A 16,330-nucleotide genomic window follows, 5' to 3' on the forward strand; every position below is an offset into this window, starting at 1 on the left:
AATGATGTTTATCAGCTTATAAAGTGATTTATGGAAACATTTGATACATGAACATTTTAACCTCCACCTTCATAAATTCAATAATGAATCTATTCAGATTTCATTAAGTGTTACATACATCACTCTGAGTATGAGTTTGTATCTGTCACCATATCAAATGGCGTCTGGAAGTCTGCTCACTGCAAGCAATATGCAGAGCAGCGACAGTAACTAAAATTGACTGAGTAGTCCATGTAGAGTATAATACACATCAGTGACTCACCTTAATAAACAGAGCTCCCTTGGCGGCCAGCGCGTCCGATCCTCTCCCATTGGGATAACAGTGATAGGTAGCATCCAATATGGGGTAGCGGCTAGCAAACATGAGCCCACTGTTCAGGGCCTTAAAGCCACAGCAGCCATAACAGCTGTAGACCCCCACATCATACAGAATATACTCAAAATAATAGTGTAATTGTTCTTTCAACTTCTCTGCAGCCCGTTTGTCAAATACTTCCTGAAGGCAGAGGAAGTCCAAGTTGGCTGGGAAGAAGGCAGAGATTTCATGGTCAAGGATATCATCTGAATGCTTTTTTTTGCGGGCTGCAGCTTTTTTAATGATGGATGCCTTGTACAGAAGTTTGTTATTAATGCTGCTTTGGTCAGTAGCTCCATCTGCCACCTTCCCCTTGACTAGGGACTCACGGGAAGTGGTGCAGCTGTCCAGACTTCCACCATCCCCTTCCCTGTGCTTATGGTTAGAGGTTGGGCTTTTTTGAAAGTCTGGTTCTGTTTCAGCCAAGCAGGCCACATTAACATGCCCACCCATAGGATCAGGTTCCGTGTCGGCTGTGTGACCACTGTCCTCACCACCGATTCGAATAATACATGCATCTTCCCCTTCACCCATATCCCCACCATTCTTACCATCCCTTCCCTCTTCACTGCTATTCTCCCCATAGTTTTCTACTTTGTATTCCATGGATGTAGTTCTCTTCATACCCATATTGACTGCTCGGTGGGTAACATCTGCCCCCTGTGGGGAAACTAGGCTACTGAAGCTGGCAGCACTGATAGATGTGTTGGTTGGAGAGTCTATGTAAATCTTTATCTGAGGCCTACTGGCGCCATTGCGTATTCTTCTTCCAATTTCTTTGGCCCGTGCCTGAGTATTGAAGAGGTTTGTAAATCTGGCGAGTGAGTCTGGCAACAGGCAGACATTGGCGGAGCCAAAGCAAAAGCTTTTAGCACTACTTGTGGCTCTCCATTCTGTAAGCAGCTTTGCTCCACTGGCCCTGGCCTTGTCTTGCAGTCGAGAGTAGATATAGGGTCTACGAACAGCTTGGAGAGGTGACCATACCAAGAATCCAATAAAAGCAAAGGGGAGGGAGGAGACAAGCAAGGCCAAGTAAATTGGGGTAGTGATGATAATACAAAGTGCCTGGAAGTAACAGGGATCATCGGACCGCTGACGTTTCTCATAGGTGGTTGGCAGAAAAGAGGCTAGGAGACGATCTCCAAGCCAGAAGCAAGGAAAAATTAGTGCCCAAGACAGGGAGTGGAGGCATGACAGGAAGCTACTGGGGAAGGGGGAAGTGTGCAAAACCATCTCAGCTCAGTGGTGTCCTCTTCATGGGAGCTTCTGCATGATGTCACTCTTGCTGAATTATACGAACGAAGGGGGCAGAAGGCAATATCCACCTCCCAGCCCCCTTCCAAAATGGAGTAATTTTCTCTTCTGTCAAATATCACCTTGACATGTCACCTGAACCAAATATATATCTAGGACAAGGATATTTTTGTAACCAGAGGCGTGTCATTGCTTGATTGAGGCTTTCATGTCCGTACCAGGTATTCTAGAGTGAGAAGAAGAGAGAAAAATCATTATGTGAGAAAGGTGAAGCACTGAAACACATACAAACCAAAATCACAAAGAAACAACTTGTTACTTTGAGTATAAAACCGTTTTAGTACATGATATGACAGTCGGAGTGTGGCCAAGACTTCCTGTGCACTTAATTATAACAGTACTCTTTTGGCAAAGATTGCCCTCCCCCTAAAATCTCACAATCCTGCACTTTAAAAAAATGTAAGTACAGTTACTCTTTAAATATATAATAAAAATACAAGAATAAAAAAGGAGGCTATTAACACACCCTAAAAGGGTAAAACATGTATGTAATAAAAGCCTGTGAGAAGGAAAAGATAAAAGGATTAAAATATATATCACAAAAATTAGAATTCAAGTTGTTTCTAAAACTTCATTGAGGCCATTTACCCGATTTGAAAAGGATTGGGTGTTGGTCGGCATTAGCGAGCCCTCCATGGAGAGAGAAACTTCTAAATATGATTTGAAAAATTGTATGAAAACTCTGTGGCGGTATAATCTGGATTGTCTCTTTTTGTCTATCTATAGAGATATCAACATGGCTCCCAGAGGCCTAACAGTACCCATCAAAAAGAACGCTCCACTGAACGTTCCTACGCCTGGATGCCCAGCGTTGGTAAAAACTCGTTTTTGCACCAACATGATCACAATAGCGAATAATTACAAATACATGCCCACGGATGTTTTAACTTCATAAGTGCACCATTGGCTAGACACCCTGTTATGTGCTTGAGAAAGGGAGTTAAGCTGTCCCCTGAAATGCATTGCACACCTCTATTAGCCTATGCTTTTAAGTTTTTAGAATTTGTTGGGACTGTAAAGCCGATATATTTCTGAATAAATTTTGGAAACCTTATCTTTGATGGATCCATCTTTCCAAGCCGTTGAGAATACTTTTGTGGTACATCGCCAACCAGAATTAGAGGGTGTTCTAATCGGAGACCCCTCTGTGAAGTAAGTGAATGCTCCTTACTCCTATTAACTGCATATATGTGGTTGTATTCCCTGGAGAGCTGTTTTTTTCACTTATTTTAATTCTACATTTTACACTTCCGAAATCCACATTGGGTCCCACTGACACTCTTCTGCTTTAGATGCTCGTGTGACCAGGGCAGGTTGACTCAATAACCTACAGGAACTTTTTACACTTCTGAAATCCACATCGGGTCCCATTGACACTCTCTTGATTTGGATATTTGTGCGACCAGGGCAGGTTGACCCAATAACCTACAAGAACCTCATGCGTGATGGACTGCCTCTTTCAGGGTGGCCTGATCGCGCCAGGTAAGTCACCTTTATTTTTTCAGAGAATTTATTTACTTCTTCATCCCAGGAGCGCTGCCTTAGTTTATTATCCTTTATCATACCCATTAAGCATGTACAGTTAATGTACTTTTTTGTCAAGCAATGGAAGTACCACCACTGATTTCTATGCCAGTATAACAGTGTGGGGAAGAGATGATTCTTTTCACATAAACATGAAGTCTACTCTCCCTGGGACTCCATTAACTCTGGTTTTCGCTAGAAGACATTTATCTTTCCTGGGACAGAACAATAACCATTATCTCCAGTGACAAATCCACTGAAAAAAAAGAAGTACAGATCAATTGTGCACCTTCCGTCTGCTTGTGTTTGGGGGTGTCTGCTCCCTGAGGCAAAAACTATGTTGCAGCTGAGCCGGTTCTGCAAAGTAACATAAGTGAACTGATGCTCTCTGCAAATATCTATCAATCTCTGCTGACATTCCAAGATATCTACAAATTCTCAGCTTTTGACATTTTTATTTCCTACCCATTTTGTACTGAATGCAATATATTGTGTTCAAGTTTAAATGGCAAGTACAATTACAGAGAAACAGCAGGATCAATAATAAGAAAGAATAAGAAAGTTCAAAAGTAGTTTAGGAAAAAAAAGCAATAATGCGGCTTCATGGCGACCAAACATGCTAAAAGATACTGCGTTTATTTACGAAGATAAGAGTGCATGAATTAAAATTTCGCATAACAGTTGACTTTATTCCGGCATGACTTGTCAAGGATTTATTGCAGAGAATGTAAGAATTCAGTTTTTAGTACGTACCACCACTCACCACCACCAAGCCCAACTTAGAGGGGTTTTATACTAGAAATGATTGACTAGGTGGTGCCCACAATTGTTGTTCCTCTCACACTCTCAACTACAGCATATTGTGGTCCAAATTGCAGGCATCATGTTCTAGAGCAGGAGGAGCTGAGCAGATTGATATATAGTTTATGGGGAAAGATTCACTAGAACTTGTGTTTTACTCATTTATATCTCTGCTCATTCTCAGCTGAACAGTCCAGTAGGTGGAGCCATCAGTGATTGACAGCTATCTGTATATGACTAGACATACAGGGAAGGCTGCCAATAACTGATAGGACCGCCCATTGGACTGTTTAACTCACAATGAGAAGAGATATAAATGCATAAAATACAAGTTCTAGTGAATCTTTCCCCATAAACTATATATCAATCTGCTCAGCTCCTCCTACTCTATAACATGCTGCCTAAGGATATGGCCATCTCTTTTTTTTTTCCAATTTTTGTTTTTCCTCCTTATTTTTATAAAATCACATCTCTCTTGTTTTCTTTGTCGACGTAGCTTTCTGAGAGTTTGACTATTTTGGACAAGCTGTATTTTCAACTATCTAATGTACCCTATAATGTACTTAAAAACTTTAACTTCTAAGTGGATTAAAATTGAAAAAAAAAAATAACAAGAAAAGAAAAGCAATTTCTCCATCTTTTGGGGGAAATATTGTTTTTACAGCATGCACACGATGAAAAAAATGACATTATAACTATATTGTGTGGTTGAGTGTGATTATGATGGGAGCAAATGTGTTTAGTTTTTGATTTTTTGCTGTACTACTTTTAATAAATGAAATATATTGAAAATAAAATTACTTTCTGTCACTATCTTATGACAGCTGCAACTTTTTAAAAATCTTTCTGTCAGTGGGGTTGTATGAGGCCTTTTTTTGGAGTGCATTTTACTTTTTGTAATTGCTTTTTATTAGGTGAGTCCCTACTCTAACAAGACAACTAAAACCCAACCAGGGCAATCATCCCAACAGGGATTGACCCACACTGTAACCTAGGGGCCTGGCTCCCCCTAGAAACTGGCAGACACAAGACAAGGGAAATACAACATACAAACTGAACATCCAAACAAATGGGGACTTGACAAGCCAGGAAAAGTGCTTTCAACTTTATTAGAACAGTGCCATAAAAGAACTACAAGCAGGTCACTGAGTACGCATTTCGGGTTGGTGACCAAGGGTTTGCACGCAACCCAAAACGCGTTCTCAGTGACCAGCTTGTAGTTTTTTTATGGCACTGTTCTAATAAAATTGAATGTACATTTCCTGGCTTGTCAAGTCCTCATTTATTTGGATGCACTAAAATATGCCGCTGCGACTGGGAGGAGAAACTTGAAAGTAGAATAAAGTGCTCAACGATGCGGTCAAGCAGCAGAGACTACTGACAGGTGAGCTCCAGCTTGTTTTTTCATACAAACTGAACACTTCACTTTTCATACCAACAAACAGACGATGGAATCTCACCCAGAACCTCATCCATGCAAGCAACACCAAAGCAGAATATGCATGACTCCAAACACCAGGGTACTGAGAGGGAATAGGATAAATGGCAAATATATAAATGACCAACAGCCTACAGCAAGAGGGTCTCTAGGTCCCAGGAGCACAGCTTGACACCTCCCTTCAATGTCGCTACCTGGTTGGGAAGCTCTTCTTCTGGACCCACAAGCTGTGTCAGACAACAAGAATGCTGCGCAACAGTCAGCTTGGTATCTGGTTGACTGCCAGACCCACTCACTGATGACATCAAACTGGAGTTTGTAGGAACAATGGGCTGTAAGTTGCAGTTTAATCCCCTAGCCATCTTTGTTTTCTGGCTCCATTACCATTTTGGTCCTTTTATTGCCCTATGTCATGCAGGGCTTAGTTCATTTTTATACCTCTGTGCACTGAGGACAACATAAGCAACCAGCCGCATTGTCAATTTTTTTCATAGTTAAAGTTATTCTTGCCCGCTCAATATATCATTCTCCATCATATTCCCCAGTTCATATGTATGTTGTTATTTTATATATTCAGATAAGGCTTAATGTTTATGTTACTTTTCTACTTGCTATTTACCGGTCTAACCCACACATAGGTTTTGACATGGATCTTACCACATCCACATTTCAGCAATCTGATTTTCTAAAAAAATAATACCCTACGCAATCATTTCTATTACATTGCTATTTTTGTTCTCCGCTTTAAATGTTTCCCAAATTTCTACTACCTATCTGGTTACTAAATTATATCTACAGTGTTGGATCTCCCACCAGTGTCTACAGTGCTACACTACACTGTTTTAGTGAATGGGCCTACCTTCTGATCTTAAACCATGGCTGAACTCTCTACAGCATCCCTTATTTAATGTGCCAGAGAAGAGATCTAAGATCTTGTACTCTTTCTATAAACAAGAATCGCAGATCCTATCTCTCCAGGAAATCTCCTCCAAGGGCTCCCTTACATGGTAGAAGAAGATAAAAACAAGGGTAAAAGATGCTTTCTACATTTCTATTCCGTTGTTATTGGAACGGCATGTCTGCGGAAGGAAGTAGAAAGTGGTAGGGAAATAGGCACCACTGGCACAGAAATGACAGGGGATCAGGTGAAGTAAGTATGCCTTCTTTTGTACAGCAACACAGCACTGTCAATATGTCAAATGGGCAGCCCCCACTGCAGCGTCCAATAGGGATACCCCGGACACCTGACATACGTGGGGAGCTGGGTGGGTAAAATGCTGACTTGCCACGGTGGCACTTACCATGCTCCTTCCCGGAGGGACACACATAGCCAAGGCCAGAGTAACACTGCAGCCCACCTCGGACACCCCTAGGATAGGGAATGCCCACCAAACTGGATAACAGGGGGGTAATTGTCACGTGTGACGCCACCATTCCCACTGGTATGATCCCCGGCAAAGAAACACAGCCACAGACAGTCTTTGTAGTACCACAAGTTTCTGGGAACAGTCAGAGCCCGGCAATAACTTTACTTGGAGAATAATCAAAAGAATACATACAAGACAGTTCAATGACAGACTTCTCAATGCAGGTACATGAATAAACTTTAGAGATTCTTGACTCGTATTACCTCCACCCAGCCTTAGTGATGCGTGGGTGTGACAGACAAACAAGGTGTACCTTTATGCAGTGATCCAGACTTCAGACAGTTGCGTAGGAAATCAAATAAAATCACTAGTACCTCTACACTGGGCCTTGCACAATGCCACAGACTTATAGCTGCTCTCTCATTCTCACCCTCTCTCGCTGGGGCTCACTCTATTTAGCATCCAATCATAGCAGCATGTATAACCTCTCCTTTTCCTGCATGCTTCAACACATGAGGACTCCTGAAGACATGGACCTTCTTCCCACTCACAATCAGTCATATTTATACCCTCTTTCATACCACATGACATGACATACTTGATAGATTTACATGCAGGCTTTGGATTTTATTAGACATTAACCTCTCAAGTGCTGCAGCTGTGCAAAAACCATACTGGAAGTGACAAGACAGATTTGCACAGTGCATCAACACAAGACATACATGTATGACATTTATGGAGGGGACCAGGATGATGTACTGGGTCACTACGCCACTATTAACTGTCAATGGCGACACTAAACTTGATTGACAGTCGATGTCCCTTATTGACAGTGAGTGGTGGGGATTGCTTACTTGACAGTGTTGAGCTGGATCTAAGAAGGGCGCTTTGGGGAAAATAGAGGTGAATATGAAAAAAAGGGGATAGAGTCAGTGGGCTGCGGATGTAGAGGATGTTGACTTTACACCATGACAGGTCTTCTTTAAACTACATAATAAACTATGTAATTGCTTTAGTATATATACATATAGTATTAAAATAGTATAATATAGTGCATACCACTAAACAGCTCAAACCTCCAGGGATATTACATATTAATTCATAAACATCTTAGACCACCATGAATAAATATCAATGTAAACCCCTTCTTGATTTTAGACTACCAGAGATACGGGGTATTAACATATAAGACTGTCCAGATACGGATCACATGAATACTTTTACTAATCCATTCCCCACCGTATTTAATAATGTCTAATGTAGTACATGAGGAAAGTTGGCACAGTAAGTATAATTGGTAGTGGAGGAGGTAGGATTGGAATTCTGTCAACTCTGTTGGATGGCAGGCACCAACACACTTGGAAACCTCCCATTAAAAATCCTGCGTTGGCCTCTGGATAAATTGTCCTGGTTGGAATTAAACTGAAATAACTCAAGCCACGACACGGCCAACATTAAAGCTCGCAAACATGTAAAGTTCACAGCTGTGAAAAAATCTCAAGAAATATTTGCCTTATAGATCAGTTCCCATGGCGTTTCTTTTCCATTGCAATTTTTTCAGTATACCTTTCCTTAAATTCATCAAAAGATTATAAGATCTGCCACTTCCTAACCACAGTGTGCATGAAGAAGAGATCTGTTAAACCAGCTTCTTTGATAAATCTATGCCTTAGTCTGTCCTGCTCTCTCATTAGCCACTGCTGCACAGAGTATGGAAAGTGGTTCTTGCTACTCATTAATATCTGCTGGATCATAGGGTCCCCCGAGGACACTTACCAACTTTTAGAGAAGTACTAAAAAGTCTCAACAAACCTTAATCTTTGTCTTGCCGATAAAGAGGAAGATACCTTTGTATACTTTCCTTGTATCCTATAATTGTTAGTACTCTATGTGTAGCTATTAATGACTTATAGTCATTTACATAGTGTTAAAGAAACAAGTATGCTTCATTTTTAAACTCTCATCCAGGCTACAGAGGTGACATACCAAAAATGTATCTACAATAGCTGCGATTGTTCTGTGCCTGAGTTGGCCATATACTGTTAGTAGCTGTTGGGTAAACACTCATTAAATTAAAGGCTAAGGAAACTTTTGTACATGAAAAATCAATACCTGCATATCTTGCTAAGTCACTGCAGAAAAGAAATGATGCACTTGTCTTTTTTTTGCATTGAGTTTTCCTTCTCATGCATTTAGAAAGCCTTTCACTTGCTTTGCTGGCTCTCCTACATTTTCTGGCTCAGGGATATTCCCTGATGAATTCCCACAAACTCAGATTCCCCTTCCCTCTGCTTTTTCAGAGGCTGTGTAGCAAAACCATGCCCACTCAATACTACACAGCTGGGAACATAAAAAAGAAAGGTCATGTACAGTCTCAAATCTTAAAGAAAATAATTTTCACCTTTTAACACCATGTAACTTTTAGGTCCAACATTTTGTGCAGATATTTTGTATATATGATACTGATTTTCAAATCGACAGCATAGAATTAAGGGGGGTTTCCCTTAAAATTGATTTAAAACTACTCTGTACTTCCTGGTTGCTGATAACCAGGACATGTGACTGCTGCATCAAATCACTGGTCACAGCAGTAACCTTCAATAGCCAGTGATTGGTTGCAACAGTCACATGTCCTGGTCGGCAGCAAAGAGGAAGCACATAGTGACTGTGAAGCAATTATAAGCTGTGGGAAAACTTCTTTAAGTTAAATGACTAAATTATGACTGCTAGTAGAGCTAAAGAGGACATGTCATTGGATAAGCGCTGCGGAATAAGTTGGCGCTATACAAATAAAGATTATTATTATTATTATTATAGTATCAGTGGGGATATCTATATAGATCTGCAGCTGCTGCTCGGCTGACTCTATCCCCATTTCTTTCACACTCGCATCCGTTCACAAGGACAGGCTCTTCTTAGTTCTGGCTCTCAGCATTCGCAATGTGTCAAGTGGACAGTCCCCATCGCTCATTGTCAATTGAAGACATTGGACTGTCAATCAAGTAATTCTCATGTAGTTTACTGGAGCTAATATGGCCCCTGTAGGTTCTTTGGATTTAGTGCTGGGCTGAAATAGGGAAACAAAATCTAAGGAATTCTGAGTTCTTCACCCTAGAACCACCATAAGGAGGTATTGACTTTCTGACTGGGAATCGTGAAATCATACCCCAGGAGACACTGATTCAAGGTATCTAGGCAGCAGGAATAAATTATAGTGAGCTGCGCTGAGGTTAGGGCAGGTGGAATATGTTCACAACAGTAGACTGGCCAACATTAGAACAGGAGGATTACAGTCAATATAGTAGACAGGTAGAAAGTCAGGAGATTGGTGGATGAGGTTAGAAAACATGCCTGATCAATGCCAAAGAATACAAAGAACACCTTTGCAGCTAACAGGTAGCTAAATGACCTAATTGCTCAGGCAGGGGGTGATAGTGGAAGGGCCCTAAAGGAGCCTGTGGTGGCTGGACATTGGCTGGAGAAGTACTTTAGCACCCACTGACTCTTTAAAAGCCAAGAGTGAGCATGCATGCACATGAGTAACAGCACTATATCAGCAGGAGAGCTGGGGAGGGAAATAGGAGACCAGGGCGTAGCTAAAGGCTCATGGGCCCGGGTACAAAAGTTTATCTTGGGGCCCCCCAACTTCGCTTAACCCCTTAACGCAGAGGTGTAACTTGAAGTTCCTGGGCCCCAATGCAAAAGCTGTAACAGGGCCCCCAACTATAATGCTTTATTCATAGTACTGGGCTCCCTATATGGAGAAGAGAGACATTATGGGCCCCCTAAGGCTCCTGAGCCAGGGTGCAACCGCATCCCCTATAGTTATGCCAGTGACCAGGGATAAAAGCCTGGGATAATGAGTGGGACACCAGCCACAGACCAAGCTTGGGGAGCAGCAGGCAAGAACAGAACACCAGAAAGAGGTATAAACTTTGGAACCTAATTGCAGAAGTACATGAGCTCTTTAGGAAAAAACGGAGAATAGAAGTGATCCATTTTTCATTCCCTGATGGTCATAGAGGTCTGTTTTAGGGGTAAAATGATAATGACAGGTTAGCAAATATTTAACTATTTATCCCATTTATGTAGAGGTCATGCCCACAAATCTGTATATGAAGTTTTCATATAAGTATTGGCATCAATGAAACTGCTGAGCTTAGCTCCTTAGAATGCTGCTTTATTGGGCTATTGATTTTACTTCCAGACCATTGTGTGGATGAACTATGGACATCTGTTTAGTGCAGATAACTCACAAGTTCATATTGATCAGTTGGAAGCACTTGCCTAAACAACAACATATATGGTACATTTAACTCATTCATGACCACATCCCCAGCATGCTTCCTTAAGTCTCTATGAACTTGTTGTCAAAGTTCTCTTTTTGCACTTGATGACTGCAAGTCAAGTTTTCAAGAAAATAACAGAATTTGCAACTATAGTCGGTCTCATGAAGAGTGGCAGCATTGAGTGTATCACTCCACCGTTTATGGTTGGCAGATGGGCAACCTGTGACAAATGGTGCAGATCATGTGACCTTCTGTGTTGACCGGAGGAGAAGTGTTGGCTATCCACTCGCTCTTATAAATAAACAAAAACAGTAGAGTGATACACTCAGTGCCATCACTATTGGCTGCAATCTCCTCATGAGATAAACTATAGTCACTATAGTCACGCTGCACGCGTTTAATATATGACTGTAGTACTCTTAGTGACTCTCTTTCCTGGCTAATAAAGAAGGTCTCCTGCAAGGGATAGCCTCTATGACAACCCTATATACCAATGGGACATATTGAGATTGTGCTTGTATTGTAAATCAACCTCTTAACATTAGGTGAAAATTTCCTGTTGGATTTTCTTATGTAAACCTATTGTTCCTATCAGGGTCTAAAGGCCCATGTACACGGAGCACGCTAAAAAGTGATCGTTTGAGCGATAATCGTTGCGTCTTAACGCGCGGCCATCATGCATTTTTCATGCACTGCTAACTGATCTTTAAATTTAGTCTAACCTAAACATTCAGCCTTATTAGGAGTTCTCCAAGGGTAATGCTGATAGCATTGTTTCCTGCTGGAGAACAAAGGATCTGAATGCAGATAAGAGCCCTCTGGCTATTAACTGCTTTCAGCTAAGGCTTCATTTGCACACTTAATTGCTCTTAAGTAGCTGAGTAGCTACTTAATAGTTTATACAAAATGATCACTCAAAGCTGTCACTCAAACTGTCCTTTGAGCAATCTTTGAGCGATCATCGCTCCGCGTAAATGGGCCTTTATTCTACCTTTTTTCATTCAAAAGACTGATTATATATAACCCCAATTCCAAAAATATTGGGACACTGGGTAAAATGTAAAGAAAAAAATAATGCATTGATTTGAAAATCTCATATTTTTCTGTATTAACAATAAAGCATAGAGTACATATCAGAAGGTGAAAATGGGTCATTTTTGCATTTCATTTTTAAAAATGTATTTAGAAATTGATGTCAGCAACACATCTCAAAAAGTTGGGGCAAGGGTATGTCTACAATTGTGAAGAATCCACTTTTTTGTCTACAACAGTCTAGGAAGTATGGAGACCAATTGCTGGAGTTTTGGGAGAGGAATGTTGTCCCATTCTTGTTTGATGTAGGATTTTAGCTGCTCAACAGTCCTGGGTCTTCTTTTCTGGATTTTTCATTTCATAATGCACCAAGTTTATTCTATTGGTGAAAAGTCTGGACTACAGGCAGGCCAGTTCAGCCCTTGGACTTTTGTTCTGCGAAGCCATGCAGTGTGTGATTTAGCATTGTCTTGCTGAAATATGCAAGGCCTTCTCTGTAAAAGAAGTTTTGTTGATGGGAGCATATGTTGTTCTTAACCCTCTATATACTGCTCAGCATTGATAGTGCCTTTCAAGATCTGTAATATTTCCATGCCATAGGCAGTAATGCAGTCGCACGCCTTCAGAGAGGCAGGCTTTTGAACTGTGCTCTGATAACAAGCTGAATGGTTTCTTTGCTGTTGAGTCCACAGGACATGGCATCCATGATTTCCAAAAGGAATTTAAAATTTTGATTCATCTGAGCATAGAACAGTTTTCCATTTTGCTTCTGTCCATTTTAAGTGAGCTTTGGCCCAGAGAAGACATCAGCGTTTCTGGATTGTGCTGATATATAGCTTCTTCTTTGTATAATACAGCTGTAACTTGTATTTATGCATCGTACGGCGGTGCATGACAGACAATGATTTCTAGAACTATTCCTGAGCCCATGCAGTGATTTGTATTACAGAATCATGCCTGTTTTTAATGCAGTGACACCTGAGGGCCTGTAGATCTTAAGCATCCAATTTTGACCATCGGCCTTGTCTCTTGTGCACATGAATTTCTCCAGATTCCCTGAATCTTTTGATGATATTATGTACTGTAGATGGTGGGACATTGAAAGTCTTCGCAATGTTACATTGAGGAACATTTTTCTGAAATTGTTTCACAATTTTTAATGACACAGTATTTCACAGATTGGTGAACCTCTGACCATCTTTGCTTTGAGACACTCTGCCTAACGTGCTCTTTTTATATACAGTCATGTGAGTTAATGGAAAATTGATCCCCCAACTGTTCTTCATTATTACCACTTACGTTTCCAGCCTTGGGCTAACCCTGTCCTAACTTTTGTGAAATGTGTTGCTGCCATCAATTTCTAAACAAGTTACAGTTTTTAAATGAAATTGAAAAATGTCTCACTTTCACCTTCTGACATGTGTTCTATGTTCTATTGTGAATAAAATATGGTTATATTAGATTTCAAAATCATTACATTATTTTTTTCTTTACAATTATTTACATTTTACACAGCGCCCCCACTTTTTGGGAATTGGGATTATAAATGCTTCAGTCTTATACTTATTTGAAAATGTTTATAGTTCTAGCAACCCAAAATTGCAACTACCATGTGAGTAGTGAGGCCCCCCTCCTTTCTTCCCCACTATAACATATAGAAAGGTTTCTGTCATGTCCTCCCTCTCCCTCATTCCCTACTATAACATATAGAAAGCTTTCCATCATTTCCCCCCTTTCCCTTCTTTCCTCCTATAACATATAATGGTCTCCATTGTGTCCCCCCTCCCTCTTTCCCTCCTGCAACATATATAAAAGTTTCCATCATGTACCCCCTCTCCCTTCTTTCCTCCAGTAACATATATAACAAAAAAACCTTATTTGTATAACGCCAACTTATTCCGCAGCGCTTTTAGGTAATCTATTACTCCCCACCAAACTGGGTACACATTTTACTGACCTTAGAAGGATGGAAAGCTGAGTAAACCTTGAGCTGGCTACCTGAACCAAGCAGGGATTGAACCCACAACCTTCAGGTTGTGGGTGAGAGCTTATAACTGCATTTCTGCTGCTATAAAGGTTTCTATTATGTCCCCCTCTCACTTCTCTCCTCCTACAACATATATAAAGGTTTCCATCATGTCTCCCTCTCCCTTCTTTCCTGCTGTAACATATATAAAGGTTTCCATCATGTCCCCCTGCTCCCTTCTTCCCTCCTATAACATATATAAAGGTTTCCATGATATCCCCCCTCTTCCTTCTTCCCTCCTATAACATATATAAAGGTTTCCATCTTGTCCCTCCTCTCCCTTCTCTCCTCTTATAACATATATAAAGGTTTCCATCATGTCCCATTTCCTTGTCTCCTAATCTTACATATATAAGGTTTCTGGCATGTCCTCTCACTTCTTTGCTCCAGGCTAAACAAATTAAGGTTTTTTTAAGTCTTTCCTTATAAATATTGTTCTTGATACTATTTTTGTAGCCCGTTTTTGAACTTTTTTGTCAATGTGTTTCTGTAGATGAGATCCGCAGGACTGAACACAGTATTCTAGTTGTGGTCTCTCCAGAGCTCTATACAGATCACAATCTCTCTCTTTCTACTGATCATATGTTATAAGTTTCCGTCAGGATTCTTATTTTCAACTACACACCTCGTCGCATCTGTTTTGTACAATAGGTTTGTCATGCTGCTATCCCATCCTTTGTAATGTCCATTTTTTAGCATAATATAACAAAAATATGTTTCGAATAGAAGAAAAAACATGGTGTGATCCTAGCCTTACTTGTTGTAATCTTTGTCTGCGTGTGGATTTTATGTTATGTCAGTCTTCTTTAGAAGTGAAATATGCATTAATCATTATAGAAAATTTTATGTCATAAGTAACCGTAAAGAGTTTCTTTAGACAGCAACTTCTTTTAAATCAGTTGAGAGCGGCGATATAACATATAAGAAGCCATACTCAGCCTCCCCAGTCCCCTGCTTCTTCTGTTCTTCCAGTGCCTGGTCCCCAGCTGGTCTTCACTTCTTTCAGCCAATCACTAGCTGGCTTTGGTAGGCGACTATCTACAGTGGTCACATGTCTCTGTGTCAGTATGTCATCACTGCTGAAGTTGGAAGTGAAGACCCATGAGGGATTGGATACAGAAGGAGGCAGAACAGGAAATTGCGGGATGGGGCGGGGTAAGTATGCCTTCTTTTATGTTCTGCCAGCACTCTCTGCTCATTTCTACATTTTTTCCTGCCTGGATAACCCTTTTAAGTATTGCTAGCAAACTCTTTTAGTAGAAACCACAGTGATACAAATATCTGTTTATAGCCATCATGACCACAGCACTAATTATAACCTCTAATTGGTTAATTCATCGCTGAAATAAAAATTACAGCTTTACAGCATACAACTTATGAGATGTACAATGAAAAATGGAAGTAGTGGTAATTATGTTCCGCTATACAGCGTTTCTATATATATTGCCTTACAGAAATTGCAAGCTGGAGCATAAAGGTTGCATCTCCTTTCCCTCACACCATGTTGTACAGTTAATAGAAGGCACATTCTGAAATACACATGTGGATGATCATGCGTGAATGACTGTCCTGAATCTTTCAAGATCCTATATAATTGGAAGAGTGTGACTCTTCTTCAGTTCATACTATGTTAAAGAAGATAACCAAACTGTGAAGAGCGACAGCCACTCACCAATAAAATTAGTCTCATTGTCTTCCAATAGCCTTTTTCTATAACTTAAGCTACTAAAAAAAATAATAATAATAATAATTGGGCTCTGAGTAATAGGAAAAGAATAAGAGCTGGGATCTCCCTGTATTGGAGACATATGATGGTAGAATAAAGTGTAAACTCAGAGTCACAAACAAGTACTTTCTTTTATTAGATGGGAGGGAATTTCACGGCTACTATCCATACATCACAAGATGACATTATACAAATTGATGTGAGACAAAGCCAGTGTTCAGTTAAGTCCCATTTAGACGGGACGACTGTTGGGCAAACAGTCTCGCATGTACTTGCTCCCGTGCTGAGCACAGGAGCCAGTATCGTTGCGTCGCAGCGGGATGGCTGGAGGAGACTTCACTCATTACTCTCCCCCACCCCTCTCAATTCACTTAACACAATGGCCGTTCAGTACTGAACAGCTGCTGTTTACATTGAACTATCATCGTTCAGATCATCGTTCATCGTTTAGGCTGCAT

At 40.6% G+C, this 16,330-nt stretch overlaps 1 protein-coding gene across 1 annotated transcript in view; it reads right to left on the bottom strand.

Moving 5' to 3' along the window:
• SMPD3 (sphingomyelin phosphodiesterase 3) overlaps positions 1-16,330 on the bottom strand; it is a 212,023-nt gene that overhangs the window by 47,200 nt on the left and 148,493 nt on the right. The window contains exon 3 of the mRNA XM_066584080.1: positions 263-1,835. Within this exon, the coding sequence (XP_066440177.1) occupies positions 263-1,588 (1,326 nt within the window). The 5' untranslated portion in view covers positions 1,589-1,835. The remainder of the gene's footprint in view (positions 1-262; positions 1,836-16,330) is intronic.

Source organism: Eleutherodactylus coqui, chromosome 11 (assembly GCF_035609145.1).
Source record: "Eleutherodactylus coqui strain aEleCoq1 chromosome 11, aEleCoq1.hap1, whole genome shotgun sequence".
NCBI classification, from domain to species: Eukaryota; Metazoa; Chordata; class Amphibia; order Anura; family Eleutherodactylidae; genus Eleutherodactylus; species Eleutherodactylus coqui.